This window comes from Vipera berus (genome assembly GCF_964194415.1).
Source record: "Vipera berus genome assembly, chromosome: 6".
Taxonomy (NCBI): Eukaryota; Metazoa; Chordata; class Lepidosauria; order Squamata; family Viperidae; genus Vipera; species Vipera berus.
Window position 1 is genome coordinate 42,033,856 of NC_138208.1, and position 27,697 is coordinate 42,061,552.

At 40.4% G+C, this 27,697-nt stretch overlaps 1 protein-coding gene across 1 annotated transcript in view; it reads left to right on the top strand.

Moving 5' to 3' along the window:
- Positions 1–5,482: 5,482 nt before the first annotated feature.
- Positions 5,483–27,697, top strand: part of SRGAP1 (SLIT-ROBO Rho GTPase activating protein 1) — a 159,806-nt gene continuing 137,591 nt past the window's right edge. Inside the window, exon 1 of the mRNA XM_081331631.1 lies at positions 5,483–6,143. Within this exon, the coding sequence (XP_081187757.1) occupies positions 6,077–6,143 (67 nt within the window). The 5' untranslated portion in view covers positions 5,483–6,076. The remainder of the gene's footprint in view (positions 6,144–27,697) is intronic.

The following is a 27,697-nucleotide window of genomic DNA, read 5'->3' on the forward strand; positions in this document are numbered from 1 at the left end:
TTTTTAAATAGCCTAACTCATAAACTGTTTCAATAGCTAATGAGAACATATAATGAAAGATTGAAATGCAAAAGCTTTTAGTACTATTTTGTTATGCTTGTGCATTTATAGTTATGACATCATGTGTTTAAACATAAATCACTGCTTTTATGATGGAGAAATGTGTGCTGATCCCTATAATTTACAGCTGCTGAGTCTAAAGGCACATACAGGCAGCCAGTTCAACATGTTCTGCTCCAGCCAGTGAGGCGACACAAAGTAGGCCACCATAATTTGCTGTCTCAACAGCTGATCTCTATTCTGCCTCAGTAACAAAGCTGGCAAATGGTGCTGTCTCAACAGCTTTAATGTGCAACAAATTAAGGAAAGTCCTTAGTAGATTTCCTGCCAACAGGAAAAAAAACATTCCTCAGTCCTTCTAATGTTGCACAGGACTGGGAAAATAGAGGTGTTTTGGCAGATGCATTTGGTCTTCTCTGAACCTGATCTATGGGATGGATGGGGGCTTTCTGCCTTTCCTGCTTTACTAGGAAGCCAACATTTACTCCACAGGACACAGACCACAGCTGCTGTCTCAAGAGTGATTTACCAATTATCACTCCCTCTCATTGTGTTCCTCACCATCATGCTCAGTTTTTCTTCCTCAGTCAACTTTTTCTTCAACTTCTCACTTTTCTTCCTTGTTTTTTTTCTCACTTTCTCACTCTATTTTCAGTCAGGGAGATATAATTTTCTCCATCACTTTATCCACTGACATCTCTCCCTCTATTGCTCACTCCACCAGCGCATTGTGTCATTCATTCTGAGCACTGCTCTGGCATATAAGTGGTACCTCAGTATCTGTGTAGACAAAGATCCTGCACATTGAGGGCTTAACACCAGACAGAAGTCTCCAGTGATCAGTGAGGAGAAATGTGTACACTAGCAAAAAATGGCCAATAGGAACATGTCAAATTCTGATGAAATACCATAAACTGTGCTTCAGAAAAAGATGAAAAACACTACTTTAATACTGGATCAAATAAATACAAAATTAAGTGGCCTCAGCAGTGGGTGAGGGTTGATAAAAGGCTGGTTCATAAGGTTGTGTTCTTAAATAAGTTTTGTAAGGAATCTTACATAGTAGCTGCAATTAAAGGAACATGGGATAAGCAATTAGATGTCCTTCTCATATAGTCTGATGAGGCTACTCTTGAAACACCATATACTCTAAATCCTTTAGACCAACCCATGATGTTTTGAACTGGGGACATTCCTCTTGAAAACATAAACTTTTAATTGCTAATAAATTTATTATTTAAAATAACACTGAAGATGAATCACAATTTAATAGTAAGATGTATGTTTTTTCTGCAGAAAGTTGCAGATGTAAGGGAAAAAACCCCGTTTGAACCCAAGGAGCTGTGTGCCAGGTCTTTTATGCTGGGGTGAGAAAGTGATCTTTCTCAATTGTATCGGCTACCAGGAGTTGTCCTTTAGCAGCACATAGAAAACTACATTTCCCATGCCAGGTAGGTAATACTGGCAATAACTCAATTACATATTCTTTATAAGGTAGCTTACACTGATCCTTCTTGCCATCTTATAAAATTTCTTCTACATAAAGAACAGGCAGATCTCTTTCATCAGAGAGTTTAATATTTTTAATAGAAGAGCTTATATTTGCATATATCATGTTTTTTCTGACCCAGTATAATTATTTCAACTTACCTATAAACAGATGATTTATATTAATGACCAGAGATGTTATGAACTACTCCCACTAGATTTTGCCTATTGATAAAATGCCTCACTTTTATAGAGTACTTTGTGTAAATAGAAAAGGATGAAGCAGCAAGTGAAGAGATTAGTTTAAAATGAGATAATCACATTAGCAGGAAAAAAACAGAATAAGCTAAGTTTCAGACAGACTACATGTTAATGAAAGTGGACATAAAACATAAAAACATTTAAGTGAAAACTATACTTTACAAGGGGGACGTGGTGGCTCAGTGGGTTAGGACGCTGAGCTTGTCAATCAGATGGCCGGCAGTTTGGTGGGTCGAATCCTGAGTGCCGCATAACAGTGTGAGTGCCTGTTACTCGTCCCAGCTTCTGCCAACCTAGCAGTTCGAAAGCACGTAAAAATGCAAGTAAAAAAATAGGGACCACTACGGTGGGAAGGTAATAGCATTCCGTGTGCCTTTGGCGTCTAGTCATGCCAGCCACATGATCACGGAGACGTCCTCGGAGAAGCACTGACTCTTTGGCTTTGAAATGGAGATGAGCACTGGCCCCTAGAGTTGGAAACGACTAGCACACATGTGCGGGGGAACCTTTACCTTTACTTTATACTTTACAAGATTGCCTTCATGAGCCCTTTACATATATACCGTATTTTCCGGCGTATAAGATGACTTTTTAACCCATGAAAATCATCTCAAAAGTTGGGGGGGTCATCTTATACGCCCAGTCGTCTTATACGCCGGAAAATAGTACATAAATCAATCGAGCGCCCCCGTTCTTGCAAAGCAACTTCAAGCCTCCTTAGTCCAGTCCCCCCTCCAACATGACTCTCCCTTCCCACCCCCAAGAGCCTCTCAGCCCCTTCCTCTCCCCCTTGCAAACACCAGACCCCGGGAGCTCTTGCGTCTATTCCAAAGGGTGGGTGGAAGGAAAAGCCCCTTTCGGCTCCGGCTTGGCTGCAAGTCAGCGAGCCCGGGAAGGCACGCCCTCCCCTCTCACTGTGGAGGAAGCAGGGCAGGCTGGCGTCTGGCGGGAGCCGGCAGGGCAGTCCTGCGCACGCGTGCGCTCCTCGGCTCCTAAGGAGTCCTCGGGGAGCCATGGCAGGCGCCTCACGCTCTTCCCTCTTGAAGCAGCATCGGCGGAGCCGTCTGGTGTTGGGCGGGAGCCAGCAGGGCAGTCCTGCACACGCGCGCACTCCCCGGCTGCTAAGGAGTGCTCCTTAACAGCCGGGGAGCGTGCGCGTGTGCAGGACTGCCCTGCCGGCTCCCGCCAGACACCAGCCTGCCCTGCTTCCTCCACAGTGAGAGGGGAGGGCGTACCTTCCCGGGCTCGCTGATTTTCCGACGTATAAGACGAAAAATCTTAAAAATCATCTCAAAAGTTGGGGGGTCGTCTTATACGCCCAGTCGTCTTATACGCCGGAAAATAAAAACATGTATAAATAAAAACAGCCGTTGAAAAATAACCTTGCAGGTATTCTCAATGTTCTATTCTCATCTAAATTCTTTTTAAGTTACATTTTATGATTCAAACATGATTGCTTGTCATTTAGTCAGTGCTGACTTCAGACCATGAGTTTAGTAACTCCTTTTAACAACTTAAAAGATTGTACCATTATATGTCTAGAATCTTTCTTCAATCCTTAGATGATTATTCTAATTAATTCAGCCAAGCTATATTAGAGTCCACATAAAATTTGGTTACTAAACTGTATCTTCATTATCTGAAGAAAGTTAGCTTCAATCCGATATGTTTTCCATGACTATGCTGCAACTGAAGTGTACATCTCAGCCTCTGGCTACCTGTAGGGCCTAACAAGCCCTATAGTTGTGCCTAGCAAGCTAATGATCCTGTAGTGGAATAAGTAACAATTATTCTGGTATTTAATATAGAATTCCCTTAAACTGATTGTTCAATTAAAATTTCCATATGCAACAAAAATTTTTTAAACAGAACCACTTTTTGCTTTAAATAATATCTGTGTATGATGTAGTGCTTTAATGGGATGAATTTTAATTGGTAGAAGGCCTGTCTTGCTTCAGCCACTTCTGAGTATAATTCTAAAAAAATAATTTTTAAAATCCAAGTTGGATAAAATAAGCCTTGTCACAGAAAGGTATGATTATGTTTAAATAGTCAGATTGAAAACTAGGGTGAGATTACAGATAAAGAGCTAGAAACAGGGTCCCCCCCCCCAATGCACACTTTGTCTTATCTTGTTATCAATTGCCCAATATAAAGGCCAGGTCAGTCCTTCACAGATAGCACAGACAATAAGAAACAAACCATTTTCAACTCTGTGAGAGAAATAACCCTCATCACCAACCAACATTGAATTATTCTGCATTTGATTTTAGGCTTTTCCAAGCTGCAGCTGTCCAGGTGTGTTGCATTTCTCAGGCAGCAGCATCAAAATGTTTGTTGGGTAGTTAATTGGAAACATATGTATTAGGGAGATTCTGTTTCAGGTCTTATTCAACCATGAAGCCCATTAATGCCAGACACATCTGAACCTATTTTCACAGAGTTATTGTAAAACTGGTTGAGGAAGTCATCACAGCACCTTGGAAAAATGGATTATACATAGGATATACACACACACATATGCACATACACACACACAACGTTGCTTAAATGCCATAAAACATCAATTTTGATCGTCAATTTTGGAAACAGTTTAGAAAAACAAAAAATCTAAGTTTTCTGTCATACAGTCTTGCAAGTATCAATGTACTATTTGTATTTCGCAAGCCGAGGGCCTTCTTCGAGGCGTTGTTATTCCTTTGCCTTCGGATCTGAACTATGCACGCGTGTCTTCCACAAAGATGGGTGTGGTTACTTCTTATACTTCCAGGCGCATTCGTGGAAGATATAAATATAGATGCCTGCGCACCTCTATACATTCCTTTCTCGGTGTAAGATCATTATAATACTCTATAGTTTCCCCTCTAATACCTATTTAGTTGGATTCTTAAAGGGACAAGGGATGGCGGAGGCACCTAGATGAACTTGGTTTTCAAGCGAACAGAAGGAAACAATGCTCTGGCGATCTTGCGACAAGGTTGCATACGTGATTTCCAAACTAAGCAACCGCCCTTCTCTTTCCTCCTCCCACCTCAGTCTTCCAGCTTCCAGACAGCATTTAACTTTCCAAAACGGGACCAAGCGCTTTCCCACAACCTTATCTTCGCCCAGCACCTTCCCCAGCACAATCCGCTCACCAGATGCTCCCCAGGAGAGGGAAGAGGACAGGCACCGCGCAGCTCAACTGCCGTCCCTCCCCCTTTGCAGCTGCTTTTGAGTCCCGCTCAGCAGCAGCGCGCTTAGCAAAGCCCGAGCTTAAGTAAAGCCTCCAGCGCCAGCCTCTGGACACAGGCCGCTCGCTTCTTCACCCCGGGAGGCACTCGGCAACCTCGCTGGCTACGTCCCACCTTCTGCTCTCTGCCATTGGGCGGCAGAGGAACTTGCGTGGTTGCCGTTGGCTACTAGAGACGTCGCTCCGCGCAGGGAGGGGAAAGAACCCGATAGGCACTTGGATGCCGCTGGGCAGGAGACTAAAGTCTTTCTCCTTGCTGCTTGAGCGCCTTCGGATAGGCTGCTCGTCTTTCTCCTTTCCTGTTTCAGGCCAGCAGCTGAGGGAAGCGGCGGCAAAGCGGTGGATCCAGTTAAAGGCTTGGCGGCGGCACCAGCTGGAAGAGGCGAGGCGAGGCGAGGCGAGTGGGAGCAGGCGAAGGAAAGGGTGAAGCGAGAACTTTGTTGGGAGGGCGAGGCTGCTGGCTCCTCTGGGAGACGCTTTGAGGGGCTGCTCGAGGTTGAGTTAGACGGCGCCTCGCCCAGGTCTCTTGGGAGCGGGTCGCCTGCGTAGCTCTCGCTCTCCGGGAGGAGGCGACAACAGCAAGAGCAGCTGCCGAGAGCTCTTCCAGTGCCGCCGGACGCGCCGGAGACTAGTCAAGCACGAGCCGGGATCCATCCCCCTCCTCGCCAGAACCAGGCGATGCTTTCAGGGAACACTCGACGATTCCACTGACTTAATTGAAGCTTCGGAGAAGACCAGCCGCTTTCCGGAGCGAAAGGAGGCCTTTTGCTGCTTTATCCCCCCAGTCCTTACTGCTAGAGATGGTGCCCGCCCCGGGATTAGTTTAAAGCCTTATCTTCAGCCCCTCTTTTGTGGAGGTGAGCTGGAGAGACCTACGCCAGTTACTTCGAAAACCGGCAGGCTCTGGCGTGGGACGCGTTGCTTAGTGCCGCGCCTAACCCCGTCGATCCCCCCTTTCTCTGTGGGAAGACAATCTTGTAATCCCAACTCCGGAGTCTTCTCTATCAGTGTAAAACGAAAATAATCGTCTGGATAATGTCAACTTCAAGCAGATTCAAAAAGGACAAAGAGATCGTAGCCGAGTACGAAAGTCAAGTGAAAGGTAAAAAAGCTAGGGTGGGTCGGGATGCGTGTAGTTTGTTTCTCTTTCTTCTCCCATAGCTACCATCACCTGTTTGGTTGTGCTTCCCTGCCCTTTTCGTGCCGAGGACAGAGTGAAAATCCGTCCTTCCGGATTAATCAATCGGAAAAAACCACGATATGATCTATGTGCACAGATACTAGTGTGGATTACAATCTTGGCATTCTTAAGATAAATTCCATTGATTGAAAAGGGTGACAAGAAAATCCACATTTGCATCACTGGAACTGTTGATGGACTAGTAATATAAATTGCTGTTGATGTGGGCAGCTGTGTTGGGGTAAAATTAAATCGTTTTAAGTGTTAAGTGCTCCAACATCCACGAGACACTCATCCCAGAGTCATCCAGTTCATCAGTCGATCTGGGGGGGGGAAGGGGTGGGTGGGACACTGGTAAGCAACCCTTTATAGATTTACCAGCCATCTTTATAACTCTTCCTGAGCAGAAATCTGGAAGAGAGGTTTAATTTTTAAAAAAGTTAATTATGCACTTATAACAATTGCAATACTGACTTTTCCTTTCTTTTAGCTGAATGTATGAACTTGTCTATCCTAAATTGTTTAGGAAGTTGATTTGGTGAAAGAAAGGTTGCTGCTGGTTCATATCTGCCATATATATTCAATGAATCCTTGAGAATATTCACTTTTCATTCAATCCAGGGCTATTCAAAATACTTTTTAAAACCAACCCTATTAGAACTAAAGAGAAGCACCGTGGTTTGTCTGTTTTGTGTTTTTCTTCAGTTATTACCTTCATATTACAAAGATTATATTTGAAGAACTTTACTTTTATTCTATTTACTGTTTTTCCATGTGCTCTTCCGTATACCATAGACGTTTGCAAGAAAAAGGCTAATGGAAATAAAATCTTCCAGCTACTTAACTGGAGTTCAAAGAATAGAAAAAATAGAAACGCAGTAGTGACATTTTAAAATACAATATGCAGGACTTGGTTTGCTCACAAAATATACTTGGTATACAAGTTGGGATGTTCATTCTTTTACAAATGGAGCTACAAGTTGTGGAACTTTAAATATTTTTGTTTTTAGGAGTAAACAAGTTAATGTTGAAAACCAAATAAACTATCAGTATTGTTGTAAACACATTGTGTTTTCTGGGCTTGTCCTCCCCTCCATCAAACAGTTACAGAAAGCTCATTTTCAGGGGGGGGGGGAAAGTAAAGTGGTGATGGGAAGTTCAGACTTTATGAGTTGTCACATGAAGTCTTGTTTAATTGATTTCATTTCTGAACCTGAAGTAATATCAACAGTTTTTACAGCCTTTGAATGTAGATTTTATTAAATAAAGCTTTTCTATCCTTCCATGTATTAGTTTAGTTCTTAATTTGGTATATTTTGGACTATTTTGCAATGTATTCGGTTCATAGTACATCATAGTTCACAAATCCTTTTCTCCCCTTTCACATCTCTTATTAAAGGATCCAAGATAGTGGTCATTTTGAATTTATATAACTGTGTTAATCCAGAGTCTATGCGGCATGGTTGTGGAGTATTTGAGTGGTGCAGTAGAGGCTCTTGATATCTAAGGTTTTGAATTCAAATTGGGTTTTATTAAGAACTTTGTTATTTCAGTCTACTTCTTCTCATTCTGTTCATTCTGCCTCCCCGCCCTCTACAATTCCCTCACTAATACAAGCTTCTAATTCAAAACATAAATGCACATATGACATACATTCCCTCTTTGTATAACTTGCAAAATTCAATTAAAAATTTGTGATGAAATTCTGAACATATAGCAACCTATATTCTTTTAACTCCTGCATTCTTTGTAATAAGATCTTTGGTTTGTCTTCATTTGTTAAGATATTTTTTTAATTTCTTGTATTTGTTCAGTGAAACTAAAACAAAATTCAAAGCAAAACCCTCTTTAGGTTATTCAGTAAATGTTTGCTTGGTTAGGATTAGATTTTAAAATATTTCATTTCTAATTTAATTGAATTTCCTGAAATGACACTGAATTACCCTAGTCGCAAATAAGTGGGATAATCCTTTCTTCATTTTATAGAGCAGTTCACCTACACTCAAATCTTTTATTGGAAGATATGTTCTTTGGTACTTTTTTAAAGGACATACTGTAATACTTGTTTCTCTAATGTTTCTTCTGGATACAGTTAGAAATGTGACAGGATGAGTTGTAGAAAACCTTGTTGCTAATGAGTCAGTTTTATGGAGGGTTTATCTTTTCATCAGTCCAAATGGTGATCTTTCTGTGATAGAATGACTAGTTTAATTTATAGTGTCATGAACTAGTATTAGAATGAAGCTAACAGTAAACAATTACATTTCTTTTATTCTTTCTACCAATCCCTTGGATGATATAAATATTTTTTACCCCATTATGACAGAAATTTTTTTCCATTGCAAATAAAGCAAGCTGTATCTTATCAGTTGCTATTTTATTACAAAAATAATCTCTTGGAAACAAACAAGCATGAAATGAATTGAATTGCTTTGTTTATAGGCCATTTGGAGTAAAAATTTACCATTATTTGTTTATCAAAAGTCCATTAGACCTAAAACAAGATTCTCTTGTGTACTATTACAATATTCTACTGGAGTTAATGGGATATCAAATGTTTCTGAGATCACCTCTTAAAGTGTAGGTTAGTTCTTAATTGCTTCCTTAGTGTGCTTGTCCATTTATGGTCATCAGTAGTTTTTCTGGCTCATTGTTTAGTCAAATTAACTACTGTTACTTGTAAAGAGGCTGGTAGTATTGAGTGGACAGTTTATTTATTTATTTGTAAAATTTATTGGCTGCTCATCTTACCTCAGGGTAACTCTGTAGTTTACAATCACAGCTGATGTAACTCTAAAATATATATTCAGAGTTATTGGATAGCATGGAAATCTTTTGAGATTTTGTTTTAATATCAACAAATATTCTTCAAGAATGCTATCTGTACTGAAGGCAAGATGAATTACTACTTCATATCTTCCATAGCATTTCTAGAAATAAATTGTCACATATTGCAATTGTCAAGAAGGTATTAAGAATGAGAATTAGAGTTCATTTGTTTGCTAATCCACTAGTGTATCTTTGAAATTGTACAATTCAGTCTCCAAATTTTGAATAATTTATTTATACAATTTTTATTCTGCCCCATTCATAAGATTCTGGATTGCAGAAAAAAAATATAAACCTATGATATAACATTCAGTTAAAAACACCAGAAGTTACTCATTAAACATATCATTAAAAGAGAATTAGAAGTAAAATTAAATTAACTAGATCATCTCTGAGGAACCTTCCACGCCTTATGTTCTGTAATTCTAAAATAAAACAAAAAAGCACAAGGCACAAATAGCTACAATAGCACAGTGATGGCACTTCAGCCTCAAACACATGGTGGGAGAGTACCGTCTTTATCACCTTTTCTAACTATTAAGTGTTGGAACCATCTGGGTTTCATGGAACAATCTGTTCCATTATTGAAAAGGTCTTCCAGATCATCAATCCCCTCACGTTCCAAGGTGGGAGAGCTGAATCTCACCTTCTGAGATCAAACGCACAGGATAGGGCAAATTAGATTCAGAGAAGATGAACTTGGACCCAAGCTATGAAAAGCTTTATAATCATAACCATCTGTTTGATTTTTTCAAAAAACATAATCAATGCAGCTCCCACAATACTGTTTAGATGTTGGTATGAACAAAATATCCTTTAGCCACACACACTACATGATCAAGTAGGAGAATCCTAAATCTCCAAATTGTGCACCTGCTTTTGTGGGGAATATTATTTTATCCAGAGCTATTATTGGAGTCACCAGTAAACCAGTTGGTTTCTGGACAAACAACAACTTCATTTTTCGGATTCAGTTTAGCTTGTTTCCTCCCATCCACTTCCTCAGATCTTTTAGGCATGGTAGAAAGACATCCAGGGTATCTCTTGCTTGACCCAGATCAGGGGTCCCCAACCCCCAGTCCGTGGACCAGTACCAGGCTACGGCATGCCAGCAACCGGTCTGCACAAACAAGCAAAGCGCCATGTGCAGGATAAAGGCAGCACACAAAACCGTGGAAAAACCTCTCTCCACATAACCGGTCCCTGGTGCCCAAAAGGCTGGGGACCTCTGACCTAGATGTAGTGCTTCACCTGCATACTGATAATACCTCACGCTGAACTGAAAGATGATCTTTTCCAGTGGTTTTGTTTAGATACTAACATGGGGAGAAAGCAGAGATCTGGAACTACTCTTTTTAAAGAAGGAGTAGAGCTAATGTCAGAGGGACGCAGTGGCTCAGTGGGTTAGGACGCTGAGCTTGTCGATCTGAAGGTCGGCAGTTTGGCGGGTCGAATCCCGAGTGCCGCGTAACAGAGTAAGCGCCTGTTACTCGTCCCAGCTTCTGCCAACCTAGCAGTTCGAAAGCACGTAAAAAATGCAAGTAGAAAAATAGGGACCACTACGGTGGGAAGGTAACAGCGTTCTGTGTGCCTTTGGCGTCTAGTCATGCCGGCCACATGAACACGGAGACGTCCTCGGACAAACGCTGGCTCTTCGGCTTTGAAACGGAGATGAGCACCGGCCCCTAGAGTTGGAAACGACTAGCACGCATGTGCGAGGGAACCTTTACCTTTACCTTTAGAGCTAATGTCCTAATACCCAAACATTTGCAGGCAGTCCAGAGAGATAGTATGTTTGGTGACATCACTACTAAGAGGACTAGAACCCATAAAAGCAACCATTACAGACTCCATCCACACCAGGACTGAACTCTGGCTGAAAGAGAGCAAAATAATTTGAATCATCCAGAATTCTGTGCAATTGATACCAATTGATACCATTTTTTGAATCAAAAAAATGAAGTTGTTGTTTGTCCAGAAACCAACTGGTTTATTGGTGACTCCAATAATAACTCTGGATAAGATAATGTTCCCCACAAAAGCAGGTGCACAATTTGGGAATTTAGAATTCTCCTACTTGATCATGTAGAGAGTGTGGCTAAAGGATATTTTGTTCATACCAACATCTATACAGTATTGTGGGAGCTGCACTGATATGTCTTCTCCAGACATTTTGCTAGAAAGGAAAGTTTGGTGATTGGGCTGAAGGTCATCAATATGGCTGAATCAAAGAATGGCATCTTTATGAATGAATGAGTCTTTGAGTTGTTGGATTCCATGGCCAAATATGGGTGCTTCCACCTCTTGCCATATCATGAGAGGATGCGTATGCAATAGCCCAGCCATTTAAAATACTGCTGCTCATGTTTTGAGTGTCAATTATATGCCCTCTTTAAGCTTAGATATTTATCCTCACTACTGGAAAGAACAGCCCACTGGGAACCAAATTTCAGATTGTCTTGTTTTCTCCTGGGCTTTATATGTATATATTGTAAGCCAGACATGTCAAACTCGCAACGTCATGTGAAGTCGCGCAACATATCAGAGTTTTGCCATTGCTGGCAATGGGGTGGGATGTGGCTTCCAGATGACGCATCCGGCCCATGGGCCGGCAGTTTGATACCCCTGTTGTAAGCAGAACTGCTAATTTTTTTTTATTAAGGCAGCTGAGTTAAGAACCTGATACATCAAACAAATTGGGGTTCCCTGAAAAGGAGATTCACTCATCTGATTGGCTGATTCCTGTATTATCACATAGGTATTTTATCACTATATTCTGGATTTAAATTGTGTATTTTATTTTATGGGTAAGCTCACAAGACTTCAGTAATTAACTATTTTATTCTAGGGGGAAAAAAGAATCACTGCCTTTCAGGGCAGTAATTATTAGCTCCTCCTTTAACAAAGCACTAACTGCTTCTTGAACCTTGAAATGCAGGTACTTAAATCCAATCACCTGTGGAGTAGGGTATCTTATCACTACTAGGTTTATTGCATGATATTTGTTACCCTGTCTTCCCAGCCTTTGAATTATAGCTGCTAGTGCACCTAAAACTCTATTGGCAGATCTCAAATAGGGCTTATCTTCTGTGCTCTGCCAATTAGGGCATGATTATAATGCCAACTCTATTGCTCAGGATTAAGGAGTAAGATCTTATTACACAAGAAGTTGGCATTCACTAACAGTAGCCTGAAGCTAAGGTGCCTAGCAATTCAACAAACAGAATATAGAACAAGGCAGCAGGATAGAAGAGGAGAACCAGAAACAAATTGCTGATCTCTCCTAGAACAGGCTTATGGGAGCAGGTAGTCCTCAAATTATGATCACAATTGAGTCCAAAATTTCTGTTTTGAAGCGAGACATTTGTTAAGTGAGTTTTGCCCCATTTTACGATCTTTCTTGCTGCAGTTGTTAAATGAAACATTGTAGTTGTTAAGTTAGTAACACATTTGTTAAGTGAATCTGGCTCCCATTGATTTTGCTTGTCAAAAGGTCACAAAAGGTGATCCTGGGACACTGCAGCCGTCATAAATATGAGTCAGTTTCCAAGCGTCTGAATTTTGATCATGTGACCATGGGGATGCTGCACTGGTCATAAATATGAAAAATGCTCATACTTTTTCTGTGCTGTTATAACTTTGGTCACTAAATGAACTGTTGTAAGTCAAGGACTACCCGTATCTCACTCTAGCCATCACAGGGTAATTCTCCCCTGCACTCCTGATGTTCCCATGATCTGCTCCAGCTAACAGTTGAGATCCTTAACAGTTCCCATATGCTGTCTACAAAGGTTTACCTGGCTGCCTGGCCAAAGGCCATTTCTGTTGATAGCTACTGTATCTCAACCACTCAAATAACAACATTGCCTCAGTTTAGCGTTTCTCACACTCCTTGGGCCCTTGCTTCTCTTAGGGCTTCATAAGCTGAGGAAATATTTTCTGGTCTGTCTCTGGAGGTCCTATACATTCACTTTTCTCTTTCACACAATTCTCAACTCTAACGGCAACCAAAGTCATGGGAGACAGCATAACAGAGTCATGGGCAGCGATCACCTGCAACTAGCCTACATTTTCAAATACATCCTTTTGGTAGCCAGTAGCTACAGTTACAGCAATGATGGTGAAGACAAGTTTCTAACCAGCATTATTGAGCTGACCTTCCTCCTTCTTCCCTAGCTTCAAATGATAACAATTACAATAGCATCTCGACCTCAGTGTTGCAGTAGTGATAGCAACAATTGCCCTGCCTTTCAACAAGGGTGGAGAAAGGGGCACCAGCACTCTTACCTCTACTAAACCTGTTGTCATAGGTCAGTGACCCATAATTGTCCATTGTTACAGAACAGAGGAATGAAGTAAAATTTTAGCAGTTGTTAATTATTTTAAAAATTATTTTATGATATACTTCGTGCAAGATAATTTTCTCTTTACATTTCAAATGAAGGCTCAGTGAAATTATCTTAATGGCAATATATTTAATAAAATTTGAATAATATAAAGAAAGGATAAATCATACATGATTTTGGCAACTCTCAAATAACTTTCACTGTTATTTTTAGATTGTATATGTTTTTGTATATGTTAAGTTATAATCTATGGAGCTGTGGTACTTGCGTTAATATACTTTTCTTATTGTACTTATTTAGTTGTATGTCAACCCTATTTATGATCACTGGTGAACGATCTAGAGGCAGTATTTTCATTGCTTCCATGTGGATCACATGTCACATCCCTTTTGGTGGCATTCACTTTTTCATCAGCAAAAATTGTAATATCTGCATATTTTTGTTGATAAATTCCTGGCCACATCAATTCTAGACTTTGCTCAGGATGGTATCTCAAAATGTTATTTTTTTGCAATGAGACAGGATATACAGACTTTGATAACTTAACTTTGATTCTTATACCTCAGCTCATAATATAGGAAAAGAACAATAGAGCTGCCCAAGGCAGGATTCTTCATACCATCTTGGAGAAGTGATTGTTCAATCTTTTCATGAAAACCTCAGCAGGTGAAATGAAAGAAGAAATTGGTACTCCCACTGCAACTTTTCAGTCATTCATCTGGGGGAAGTCTAATATTAACATGTACACTAAATGAGAATGTTTTTGTTACTTACGTACTAGTGGGTTTTTTGTTGTTGTTATGTGCTAGTGCTAGTGTGTATGGTCTGAATCTGGGCTATAGTCAGAGATCCAAAAATAGGAAAGCTTCTGACTGTGCCATCTTAATAGGATCCTTGGCATAATTTTGATGGACTGAGTAAGAAATGAGAACTCTCTCTTGCTGATATGGAAGACCCTTATCAGGATCCTTGGGGTGTCATTGATGGACTGTGTGAGAAATGAAAGCATCTGTCAGCAATGCTAAGCTTGTAAGCCGCCCTGAGTCTTCGGAGAAGGGCGGGATATAAATGGAATTTAAAAAAAATGCTGATCAGCCAACAGTAGCCAATTAAATCCAAACACAGTGGCTGAGATGTTTGGGGCATATTTGCAGAATGAATCCAATTTGCTACATTTATAAATAATCTGGATAAATGATTCTATAGATAAATAATTCAGAGCAGAGCCCCAAGGAAAACTTAATGAGGCAAATTGGAAAAAAATGAAGTAGTCCATGGTAAACTGGATTTGAATCAAGGTAAAATCACAGCAGTGGGCAAAGCACTTTGACAAAGACAATGGCCTTGGACCAGCCACAGCAACAGTATAGTAGTACTGGACCCAATGATTTCTGTGCTAGGGAAATATAGTAATAACAGTCGTAGTAAATATATGACCAAATTTTCAGAAACCTAATACTTCTATGTGTGATTATTGGGTGCATATTGTCAAAAACATCTTTATACATACTTTGACAAAGCATCATGCTCCATAGATGGTCTTATACCGTAGAACAGACATGTCAAACACAAGGCCTGTAGGCCAGATCCGGCCCACAATTGGCTGATATTTGGCCTCCGGGAATGTCCCGGAGATGGCGAGAGACTGGACCCTGGCACCATCCCTGGCCAGCTCGGCCCCCAAGGTGCACACACAGAAGATGGTGAGTGCATGGCAGCCGATGGTGTCCGACAGCAAGGGGCTGCGTAACCTGTTGTGAATATTGGGCTGGATCTCCAGCAGCAGTGCTGCGGCGGCACCGGCAGCACATGGAGTTAGGGCACATGATTGGGACCGCCAGACATGCCTACTCCATCCCATCTCTCTCTGGTTGGAGAGCAGGTTGCCACTGATAATCTCCTCAGCCCCCTCACGGGTCTTGCCTATGTTCTGCGAGTGGAGCACATTTCCCTTGCACACCTCAGTACCCGCCACAGCTGCGACCACCAGCCACTCACACAGATCCATTAGGCCACTGCCCAGAACTGTAGGCCCACCCAGCAGGAAGGAGGCAAAGCGGTTAGCTAGGAAGCCCCGAGTAGAGGTGGTAGAGCATACCCAGGGCCAGCAGGCAAAAGGCCACCCTGAGTGGGGAAAGCCATATCCCCATCAGCGCTATGGCTGCCCAGGCCCAGCAGAGATAGTGGGGAGGCACGCAATCCTGGATGGGACTGGGAGGCCATGGCACCGATGGGGATATGGCTTTTCCTGCGTGGTGTGGCCTTTTGCTTGCTGGGCGTGCTTTATCACCTCTACTCGGGGCTTCCTAGCTGGTCACTTCGTCTCCTTTGTGCTGGGCAGGCCTGCCGCTCCAGGTGGCAGTGGGAGCCTAATGGATCTGCGTGAGCTGCTGCTGGCGGCAGCCCAAGGCAGTGCCAAGGTGCATCGGGTGTGCGAGTGGAACAGGCTCCACACGCGGGCCAAGATCAAGATATGCAAGGGGGCTGAGGAGATGACCAGCAGCGACCTGCTCTCCAACCACAAGTAAAAACAGATCTGCATCATGTGACTCCCCCCTCTCCCCTACTCTGCCTACTGTTGGAGGGCTGCCCTGGTATTTTCAGTGGGCTGTGGGCTGTGCAGCCTCAGAGTGTGCCAGTTGAGGGGCTGGCAGGCTGTGGCTACTGACGGATGCCGTCGGCCCCCATGCACTCGCTGGCCTCTGTGTGCAGGGGCCAATGGTATCAGGCAGCAGCTGCCCCAGCCCCTGCCTTGCCTCGCCTTGCCTCACCCCGCAAGACGATCCTCCTGCCTACCCACCAAAGACACTCTGGATCTCCCCCAAACTGCTCTGCGCCCTCAGGCATCTTTCCCCATGAGCAACGTCGAGGTGGCCACGCCCACCCAGTCAGGCATGACCACCGCAGGCATGACCACCACAGCCATGCCCACCCAGTGGGCCATGGCCACCCACCCCTGGGGGCACCAAATGCTGATGTAGCCCTCAGTGAAATTGAGTTTGACATCCCTGCCCTAGAACATACTACTAAAGTATGCTAATTTATCATTAATGCTAATTAATTGTCCTAATTATTTCTCCTGTGCATATACAGTTGCATTTTTTTTAAAAAAATAATTTTGTTTCTGTTTTTCTGCAAATATTTACTATCCTATTATTTACTATCCTATTATCCTATGTATAACCTAGGAGAGTCCTATTCTGAAGAATACATGGCTTAATTATTCATTTATTATTTATCTGCTATGTCATCATTGTACTTTTAAAAGATCATTCTTAAGCAGTTATCAAATAACTGTGGACACATTTCTCCGCTCATATTAGATATAACATATTTAACATGTATGTCTAAAATGTGTTTCTTTGCCCAAAACCTCAGGACTCACATCAACAGATGGGAACCTTGGCAAGTTCAGAAAGAGTTATGCTATTTGGTTCCAAAATGATCAAAGATCTCTCTGATTATTCCCATCACAATCAATAGTGGAACTCTTTTCTGCGCAAGATTCATTTTTCTCTTGGTCTCATGTTCTTTATATCAGAGGTCCCCAACCTTTTGGGCACCATGGACAGGTTACACGAAGAGAGGTTTTTCCCTGGACTGGCGAGGGTGTGGTTTTGTTTGCTGCCTGCATCCTGTGGATGGGGCTTTTCTTGTTTGGGCAGACAGGTTGCTTCGGAAGATTCCGAAGTGATGCTTAAAATTCTGACATAATGATTAGTTGGTTCACTTAACAGAGGTGGGGAACTATGGCTCCTTTATGACTTGTGGACATTCCTGACCATGGCTGCTCACGAATTCTGGGAGTTGAAGTCTGCAAGTCATAAAAGCGCCATAAAAGAATCAGTTCCCCAACCCTGATTCTAGCAGCTGAAATATTTATTTATTTATTTATTTAGTTACATTTATATACCGCCCTTTCCCTGAGGACTCAGGGTGGTTTACAGGGAATTAAAAAATCCAACATACAAAAGTTAAAACCGAATTAAAAATATTAAATTGACCCTGTACACAATTAAAACCCCAATTAAAAATTTCTCCTCAGCCTGGGCCCGAGAGCTCAAAGAGCCAGGTCTTCAGGCCCCGGCGGAATGATCGGAGGTCGGGGGCAGTTCTCAGCTCCACCGGCAGCTGGTTCCAGAGGGCAGGCGCTCCCACTGAGAAGGCCCTATCCCTGGGTGTCACCCGCCGGCAATCTCTCACCGGCGGAACCCTGAGCAGACCCTCCCTGTGGGAGCGGACTGGGCGAAGGGCATTTGATGCCGGCAGCAGGTGTTCCCTCAAATAACCCGGACCCAGGCCATGTAGGGCTTTATAGGTAATAACCAGCACCTTGAAATAGAAAACAAACTTGGAGTGTTCAACAGTTACATTTAAGGACTAAAACAGTCATATGAACTTCAGTAGCCAGTTGATATGGATCAGTTTCCACTCCTATTTGAAAGGAGAAAAGGATTCTTTGTTTTCTTAGAACCCAAACAGAGAAAGACTAGTGTTTTTTCAATCACACACCTGCTGCAAATAAGCAGGGTAAATAATATATGGTTAAAAAGTATATGGTCCAATGCTTCCAAGAAATTGGAGACTTTTCGGAATAAAATGGAGGAGGTGTTTTAGTCAAGAGGTTAATCTTAATCAATGGGAAAAACAAATAAACTATTGCAGAGCAAATAGCACTGTCAGACAACATAGCACAGAACAGCAAAGCAAATTATTCAATAATACTCAGATCTAGAATATTGCATGAATTATAGAACTCTATTATCTTGTTGCCATTTATATGTTTTAATCTTGCTCTTCCATTTTGATTCAAGTTCCTAGTAATGCTGTATTTTTCCTATAGTAATACGAGTTTTTTTCATACTACCAAACAATGAGTCAGTTGAGGGCAAGAATTTTCTTAGTTTAGTGTGAATGAGATGTTGAAAATGAGCAATTTGCAGCTATTTGTATATCAGACCCAAACAGATCTATTTCTCTGATGCATGTGTTTTGTTTAAAACTTTATTTTATAAATTCCAGTAAATTCTTTCTCTTAATCCTTATCCTGTTCACTTGTTCCCTATTTGTCTATTTTATCAAAGAATGCTTTTTTGAGATTTGTGGTGGCAATTGCCTGCTTTCAGGTTTCTTATATGGAATTGTAGTCAGTAAACATCACAATATACAGTTTTAGTTATATCAGTAGTTATTCATGAGATTGAAATTTAGGAATAATTTTTCATGCTTTCCAGGGCTGCTTTTTTGTATATATGAATATATCAATTAAAGATGTGGAAATGAACTCAGAGATTGTTATAATTAATTAATTAATTAATTAATTAATTAATTAATTATTGGGACTTATATGCCGCCCTATCTCCCGAAGGACTCAGGGCGGCTAACAACAATAAAATACAATGATACAAAAGTTAAAAAGAATTAAATTAACAGCCCCAATAGAATAAATAAAAATTGTAGTTAAAGTTAAAAAACATTTTAAAATCCCTGTCGTCAGTCCAGGTCAGCCTGATGGAAAAAAAGTGTTTTAAGGCCGCGGCGAAAGGACCAGAGATCCGGGGCCATCCAGAGCTCAAGGGGAAGTTGGTTCCATAGGGCTGGCGCTCCCACAGAGAAGGCCCTCCCCCTGGGCGTCACCAGCTGACATTGTCTAGCTGACGGCACCCTGAGGAGGCCCTCTCTGTGAGCGTACTGGGCGATGGGAGATTGTTCCCGGCAGCAGACGGTCCTGCAAATATTAAATATTCTATATGCATTACCAAACCACTTTTATTACTTATGTGTATCCAACCACAGAAAGTTTTTTCTACCAAAATTCTGCTAAAATAGGCCTCTGTATTTATTGCCACATTTTCAGTACTATCCCACCAAAGTCTGATCACTATTTCAGCAATTTTTAGAGACATAGGTCATACAATTTTAGAGGAGGCAGAATGATTCCTGGGTATCGAATCTGTTAGCCTATCGTATTGGTTATGAAGTCAATTGGTGGAGAAACAAAAGCTAACACACACACACAAAATCATTTTCTATTTATAGTTTCCTCTTTTTTGTGAGAGAGTAAGGCATTTGGGTAAAATCAAAATAGCAGCTGTCTGATTTAATCAAGGATCAGTGACTTTTCTTTTAAAATGTGTGTCCTGTCCTCAGTATGAGGACATTATCTTCTCTTACCATATCTTCTCTTTTGACTGAAGCCTTACATTAAATTTGGGGTGAACTCCTAACATTTGATGAAACCTTTGGTGAGTTCTGGTTCCAGCGACATAACTAATAATTAGGCAGAAACTGAATTAAATCACTGAAGCTGAGAGTGGTCTACTCCTGGGTACAAGAATCTAGGTCAGGAGACATCTTTGCCCTGTTTATGCAAGTCAATCCTCATAGACCAATCACAATATCTTTTATTAATTAATGCTGTTTTCAGAAAGTTACTGTACTTATGAATATTCAAATCTCATGCTTCAAATAAGTAAAGAAGTGTTTAGAAGAAACTGGAAACCAATTTGAACATTTAATGTAATTTATAGAATAAATTCTCTAATGCAGGGATCCTCAACCTTGGGAACTTGTAAGACTTGTTGACTTCAACTCCCAGCAAAGCAAAGCTGGCTGAGGAATTCTGGGAGTTGAAGTCCACAAGTCGTAAAGTTGCCAAGGTTGAGGACTCCTGCTCAAAGGGTCCTAACTTTTGTATATTGGAGAACTTCCTGGAAGTATGGGACAGGCTGCTGTAGCAATAAATACAAATTGGCTATCAATCTGTGTTTGTTTTGATGCTGTTGTAATATATGTGTTTTTAATGTTTGTTTGCTGCCCAGAATCATGATAATGAGCAACTTAAATAAATAAATAAATAAATAAAATGAGAAGCAGTTCAACATTAGAGACAAGACCTGACCATTGTTGTGATTCAGCGTCAGCCTGTGATACCGGCAGCTGAGTCTGATGATTCTGAAGAGGAGGAGGAGGAGGGGTTTAGAGAGCCTTTGGTGTCAGAGAGAGGCTCTGATGCACTGCAGGACTCTCAGCTTGGCCCCTCCCATCATGTTCCTCATCAGACTCAGCTGTGTGAGCACGAGGTATTGGACGTAGATGATTCACAGCTGGATCTATTCAGGGACGCTAGGAGCAGGAGGCAATCCAGCAGAGAAGAGCAACAAAGATGATTAGAGGTCTGGAGACTAAAACATATAAGGAACGGCTGCTGGAATTGGGTATGTGTAGTTTAATGAAGAGAAGGGTGAGGGGTGACATGATAGCAGTGTTCCAATATCTCGGGCTGCCACAAAGAAGAGGGAGCCAAACTATTCTCCAAAGCACCTGAAAGCAGGACAAGAAGCAACGGATGGAAACTAGTCAAGGAGAGAAGCAACCTAGAACTAAGGAGAAACTTCCTGACAGTTAGAACAACTAACCAGTGGAACAACCTGCCTCCAGAAGTGGTGAATGCTCCAACACTGGAAGTTTTTAAGAAGAGACTGGCCAGCCATTTGTCTGAAATGATATAGGGTTTCCTGCCTGAGCAGGGGGTTGGACTAGATGACCTCCAAGGTCCCTTCCAACTTATTATTATTATTAGTAGTAGTAGTAGAACAGAGAAAGGCCATGAGGCAACTCGGTGAGAGGAGGAGAAGGCAATGAGAAGCCACACCTTGGGACTGCTGATAAAAGGGGAAGGTGTGGGAGGTGCTGGTTGCTGAAGGCAGCCGTTTGAAGATCTTCTGCTAGAGTCCTGGTCTGTTATTCCTGTTTAACTCTTGTTTGAACTTTTGGTTTAAATTTTGTTTGAACTTTTGATTTCTTTGTAAATAAATTTGGTTGGGTTTTTCCAGCCTGTTGACTATAAAAAGGGGTTGTCCCTGACATTCAACAGGGCTGGTCGTAGGCTGGAACAGAACAACCATCTTGATATAAAGAGAACTGAAAGGTTTGCGTCATACAGATATGGAAAAAATGAATAATGTTGGAACTTGTAATTCCACATCTGAGGGATAATGGATTATTTCGTGCTACTCTAGAAAAAATAATTTATTTTTTCTTATTTCTCCTATATATCCCATTTTGAGTGAGATCTGAATTTTAAGTATGTGAATTTACACTATTTTCTCCTGGAAACATAGAAACAATAGAGCATGTGGTTCTCCATTGCCGGTATTACAGAAACATTTGCTTTAGCCTCGTAACATCTCGCTGTTACTGCATAAATACCCAGGGCACACAGGACAATTCTATATCTCCTTGCTGATTTCAGATACCAACCCGGCTACAACATACAGAGTTGCACAGCAGTCTTTGTATTTGTCAGATGATGATCTGTGCCATGAATAGACTTAACCTAGTTCATGAACTAGACTCACATCCTGCTTTAACTCCTCTCCTCAGAACACTGATATAGGGCATTGCATACCAAACATCTAGACACAGGGACAGTTTTTTCCCTCGTTAGGAAAGGCGTTCACTCTGTTGAATACCTAACGTCACAGTATTGTTTTATTTCTAAGTATATTTACCCCTGTTGTATGGTTGTAGTATTATTACTATCTGTCAGCGCTGTGACAATTGAGAAAACTATAGCCATTTTTCCTTTTACTTTCCTTGTGCTTTCTCTGTTTTGGGATTCTCAGATGGGGAAGGGGGGAATGCTTGCGTGTTTTCTGTTAGCTGTAACATTTGCAGCTGGGTAGAATCAAGGTCAATGTTAGATAAGGTTTTGGTGGGCTAGAAAGTTGGGAGTAGAGCCTGCATTTTAGAATAATTGATGAACGTGATTTATGACAGCCTTTCTGGGATGGGAATTGCACCTTGTTACTTTGTATGGGGGGGGAGGGAACTTTAGTCTTGGGTTCAACTATCTATGTGCCGATAGTTTGTTTCCTGAATAAAATGTTCTTTGAGGAATAAATCTTTGCCTTGAAGTTCTTTTAAAAAGGTTTCATCTATCAGAACCATGACATTATCCATCTCATCTTCTACTACCACCTCTTACTGGTATCATATTATGATTATTATTACTCTGTTGCTCCACATGTACATTGAGAGCTTCTGAATTAGAGACAAATACCTTCTGTGTCTAATCACACTTGGCCAAATAAAGTATGAGCATCTAGTTCACTATACTAGAGTGCTCTGTAATTGGATAGCTATAATCAACCACATACTAACTTTTATGCTTCCCTATATTGATATATGAAACAGGAAATGAAATTTATATCTTACGGTCACTTTCAGATGAAATCTTGAATCTACTTGCAGATGAACTGACAGATTCCCAACATGCCACTGTTGGGTATGTGTGAGTGCATCAAATCATAGCTTTCACTTGCTTTACTTGCTGGATTAATTTTTCGGTAAGACATCACACCACTTTTGCAAAAATGTCACTTATTTCTGACCACAAAGTAGAAGTAACTTGAGTTTTGCTTTGCTCTCCATTGCTAAGATTGGCTGAAATATCTCTAGTATCTCATTGGCCAGGAAAGGCACCTGATGATGGTTTGTTAGTTCCCTGTAAGCACTACAGAACTGACTATAGCACGGCTGTCAAACTCGCCACTTCACGTCGTATCATGACTTTTTTCGCCACTTCTTGCGACGTATCATGACTTTTTTCACATTGCCGGAGCTGGGGTGAGCACAGCATCTGCATGATGCAAATGGCCCGTGGGCCAGCAGTTTGACAACCCTGGACTATAGCATTCTTTATTGGGGGTGGGCATGGGGGTGATAATTTTAATAGAATCTTGTACTCTTTTAAATATTAACTTAGAAGAATTGAGATGAAAAGTTTTGTCATCTGGAAGTGTTTTAAGTGTGTCTAGGATTGGTACTTGCAAATGGTTGGCTGTGTTTAAACAGAATTATTTTTATAAAGGATTTTAAAAGATCCTTTCAAATTTAATGAATGTGATAATTATTTTTGCTAGATTTACTACTACTGAGATATGTGTGTTCAGCAGTTTCAAGTTTCAAAGAGATTGGTTTTACTTCAGCAATCTAGTATTGTTCAAATGTAAAGAATTGGAAACCAATTATCAACAGTTAGCATGCTGGGTGAAATTAATGAGAATTTCTCCCCAAAATATCTCTCTGGCCAGGAGACACTGATTAAGAATCTGTAACTACAACATACCAAGTTGTTAAACATTTATAAAGTTTTCTTTATAGTTTAACCTATGCTATCAGTTGACTTTCAGAATTTAGGGTTTAGAAGTTAAAATATATAGTATTATTAATGGAGCAGTAGCCCAAAGGTTAAGTTTCCCCCAACTTGTTAAAGGTAATAGTCAAAGAAAATAGTTTGAAATGTAGCGTAAATAATTTACTCCATATGTGGGATTGCAGAATTGATTTATTGCTTATACAAAGAATAACTTAAAACTAGATGTTTCATTATCCTGTTGTGTTATTTTTTTTTATTGAAAAGTTTTACAGTACATTTTTTAAAATAGAAAAAAGAAAAAAACCTCCCCCCTCCCCTACCCCAACCCTCCCCTCCCCTCCCCCCCCCCCCCCGACTTCCCAGAGCTGAATACAGGGTATAAACTCACAAACCTAAGCTAAAATATGCTAACAACAAAAATAAAACATTAAATTCTATCACACTTTAACTCTCCATAGTCATAACTATATTACTAACAAATAACTAATAACTAATAATGTGTCATATAAAACCACTACTTATTCAAATGCTAAATGAAACTTTTTAGTCCCATATTTATTCTGAATATATTCAATCCATCTTCTCCATTCCACAATATATCTCTGTTGAGAATGTTCTTTCAAATATGCTGAGATCTTTGCCATTTCCGCCAGATTAGAAACTTTCAAAGTCCACTCTTCTATAGTCGGCAGTTCCTCTTTCTTCCTGTTATGTTATTATTTGATCTTTGGCCTAATCAGATGCTTTAAGATGTGATTTCTTTTACAAATAGCTCATTAGCTTTTAATATGTTTGCTCTACTTCTGTCTTCCAATTTCTTGGATAGCAATTGTTCTTAGTAGTCATATCTAAATTGCAAAACTTTCTTTTGAAGGACCACATTTTGTTTCCTGTAATTGGCTTTCACTAGATGAAAACATTCTTTTAAGAAAGGCATTTAGAATTTAATATTCATCTATTTTGCTTTATTTGTTTATAGTTTTTTATTGTGATTGCATTTTTTAAGAGAGTTGTAGGTTGATAAATTTGAAATATCAACACTTTTATGACAAAATATGTTGGCTTTTGACTTCACCTTTTCTTAATGTATTAGATGCAAGTCAGAAGGTACTACAGTCCATGCAATAGAGAATGAATAATTTCCAAATAATGGATTTTGCTGTGGACAAGTAATCTCATTTTTTTTTCACCATTGAGACCATATCCCATTGAGATGTATAGTAGCATGTATTTTTCCTTAGTTTTCTGGGTTTTTGGTAAGATTAATTAATTGATGCAAAAATGTAAGCTACATTTTAAATTATATTTTACAGGAAATACAAGTTAAGTTAGTTTTCATTTGTATTTCCTTTTTCTTTTACATTGAATATATTAGGGTGTTGATATTCTGAGTTCTCATATTGGCTGTTAATAGGGTTAAAAATAACTAAAGTGCTTTGCTGTGGTATTTTAATATTTATTTTACTAAATATTTGGTTTAAATAATTATTGTAGGATCCAGAATAAACTTATCCAAAGAGCTGTTTAATAGTTTAGATATTACATCTATGTATATCACAAAATGTTTTCTAAAATTTGTTATTGTGTAGTATATTTACTTTGACTTATTTCATGATAACCTGAATTATAAAGGGGAAGTATAAATATTTCATCAACTAAATAAATATTTAATGCATTTTAAATATTTAATACAAAACTACATCTTATCAGTGTGTAATGAAGTAAGAAAAATATTGATTTCCTAGTGTTAGATTTTTGCTTGTGTCTTATCTTAAAAACTATCATTCAGTAGGATAATTTGCTCAAATATGTAATAAAATGAGTGACTGTCAAGAAAGAAATAACAATTTATCCTATGTTGTATTTAACTGATTTGTACAATAATTAAGTAGCATAAGTAAAAGCTAGGTAGTAACATGTATATTATGTTAAGACTTATGAATCTGAGGCAGCAAAAAAACAAAACTAATCAGAAATTGTACACATGTGTTTGAAAATGGCAACTTTCAGATTCTATATGTCAAGCATGTCAAACTCGTGATGTCACGTGATGTATTGGGACTTTTTCCCCATTGCTGGCAATGGGGTGGGTGCGGTTTCGCCGTGACACATCCGGCCTGCGAGCCGGCAGTTTGACATGCCTGCTGTATGTGGTCTTCAGTTTCCCAAATCCCCAGCATGGGTGGCTGGGGAATTCTGGGAGTTGAAATCCACAAAATGTAAAATTGCCAAGTTTAAGAAACACTGCTGTAAAGAATGATGAGCCCTTCTCTCTGTCAAATCTGGAATGTATCTATCTATCTATATATATTTTCATATCTTATAAAGTCTCAGGAGGAATGAATGTGGGTGGCACTGTTTTCATACAAGCTGCAAGATTTGGTGATTGGTGATTAAAGTTTCCATTCATATAACACATAAAAGAACATTTTTGGACCTGATAAACATAATACTTATAGCCTACATTTTTTAAAGTGGCTATTTTAAAAATGTGTGAGAAAAGATGGCACATGCATGCTTTTAAAAAGCCCTTATTCCTAAATCCTCATCAGAGGAATAACATTGTTTAAACTGATTGGTGCTCTGGCAGACTCTTCATTCAATATAAGCTAAATGTTACCTGGACCTGGGTTTTTTCAGTGGTTAAGTAAACTAATTACATCAGAAACTTTTACTTTGTACACTTAAAATTCTTAAGATCTTTTCTCAAAATTACTAAGTTTACTTTTTTATTTCTTCAAAAAGTCAAGGCATCCTGGTATATGGTATTCTTTCTTCTGATTAGAGGTTCAAGTCAGTTACAGTATTAAGAAATATTTTAAATAAAACAGAAATAAAATATTGTAAATTTCTATATCTACAATTAATATAGCTTGACCCTGAACAATCTCATTCACAGATGTTTGCACAATACATCACTTGTCATCCCTTGTCATCCCTTGATTAATCAAAATGTAGTGGACTGTGCTGAATACACAAGCTGTTTCAGCTGAAAAGCATTGTCTCTGTTGCTTCTTTTTTTAAACTCTTTGCATCATAAATACTGTGCAGTGTTTTGTCTCTGTTCATTTAAAACATTCTAGGACTAAGCAACTTTAGAAATCCCTACACCATTTTATAGTTCAAGGAATATTCTTTCTTCTCTGGTTTAGTTGTGATCACCACATCAGCAATATTATTAACAATATTTTCTTAATTTAAAGAGATTTTTAATCTTTTTGTTAAACTTATCTATATTCTTACTTGTTAAACCATGATAAAGTGTGCTTCCTGATAAGGGAAGCTTATATCTGTAATACTAATAATACTTTTTTATAAATAAATGAGATTGCTTGGTGAGTAAATTGCATATTGTGGAAGGCTCCTTATAATTTTTATATGATTTTTAATTGGTACTCAGTCTGGGCCTATGAAGGGTCCTGGTGAGATAGGGTTGGGGGTGGAGACTGCTGGTTATGTGTGTGCTGGGGTGGGGCTGCAAATCCCCACGACGATAGGGAATGGCGGCAGGTGGTTGCACAGAGGGCCATATAAACATCTGGGATCACGCCCCCACTGTGTTCGAGCGGTGGCGTGCTCCGACCCTCCGGTTAGCACCCTCTGGCCCAGGGGTGAGGGTGATCAGGGCCCTGAGCTTAGGCTGGTTTATTTTAACGCCAGATCCGTTGTTAACAAGGCTCCCCTAGTTCGTGACTTGATCGAGGAGGAATGCGCGGATCTGGCGTGCATTATGGAAACTTGGGTGGGCTCGGAGGGAGGGGTCCCTCTGACTGAATTATGCCCTCCAGGTTTCCGTGTGCTACACTGGCCGCAGGCTCAGGGTAGGGGTGGAGGGGTGGCGGTGGTTATTAGGGAGACTTTATGTCCGCAGGAGACCACCATTGTCCAGACTGGCGGGAGTGAGACCCTCCTCCTGAGATGTGGCCCTTGGGTTCAGATGGGCTTGTTGCTTACATACCTGGCGCCCAGCTGTGTGGCAACAGCCCTGCCCGAGCTGCTCAACACCCTCTCAGGGTTGGCGGTGGAGTTCCCCAGGCTTATGGTGCTGGGTGACTTCAACCTGCCTTCACTGGGAGGGTCGTCTGAGTTGGCTCGGGAGTTCATTGCTTCCATGACAGCCATGGGCCTGACCCAAGTAA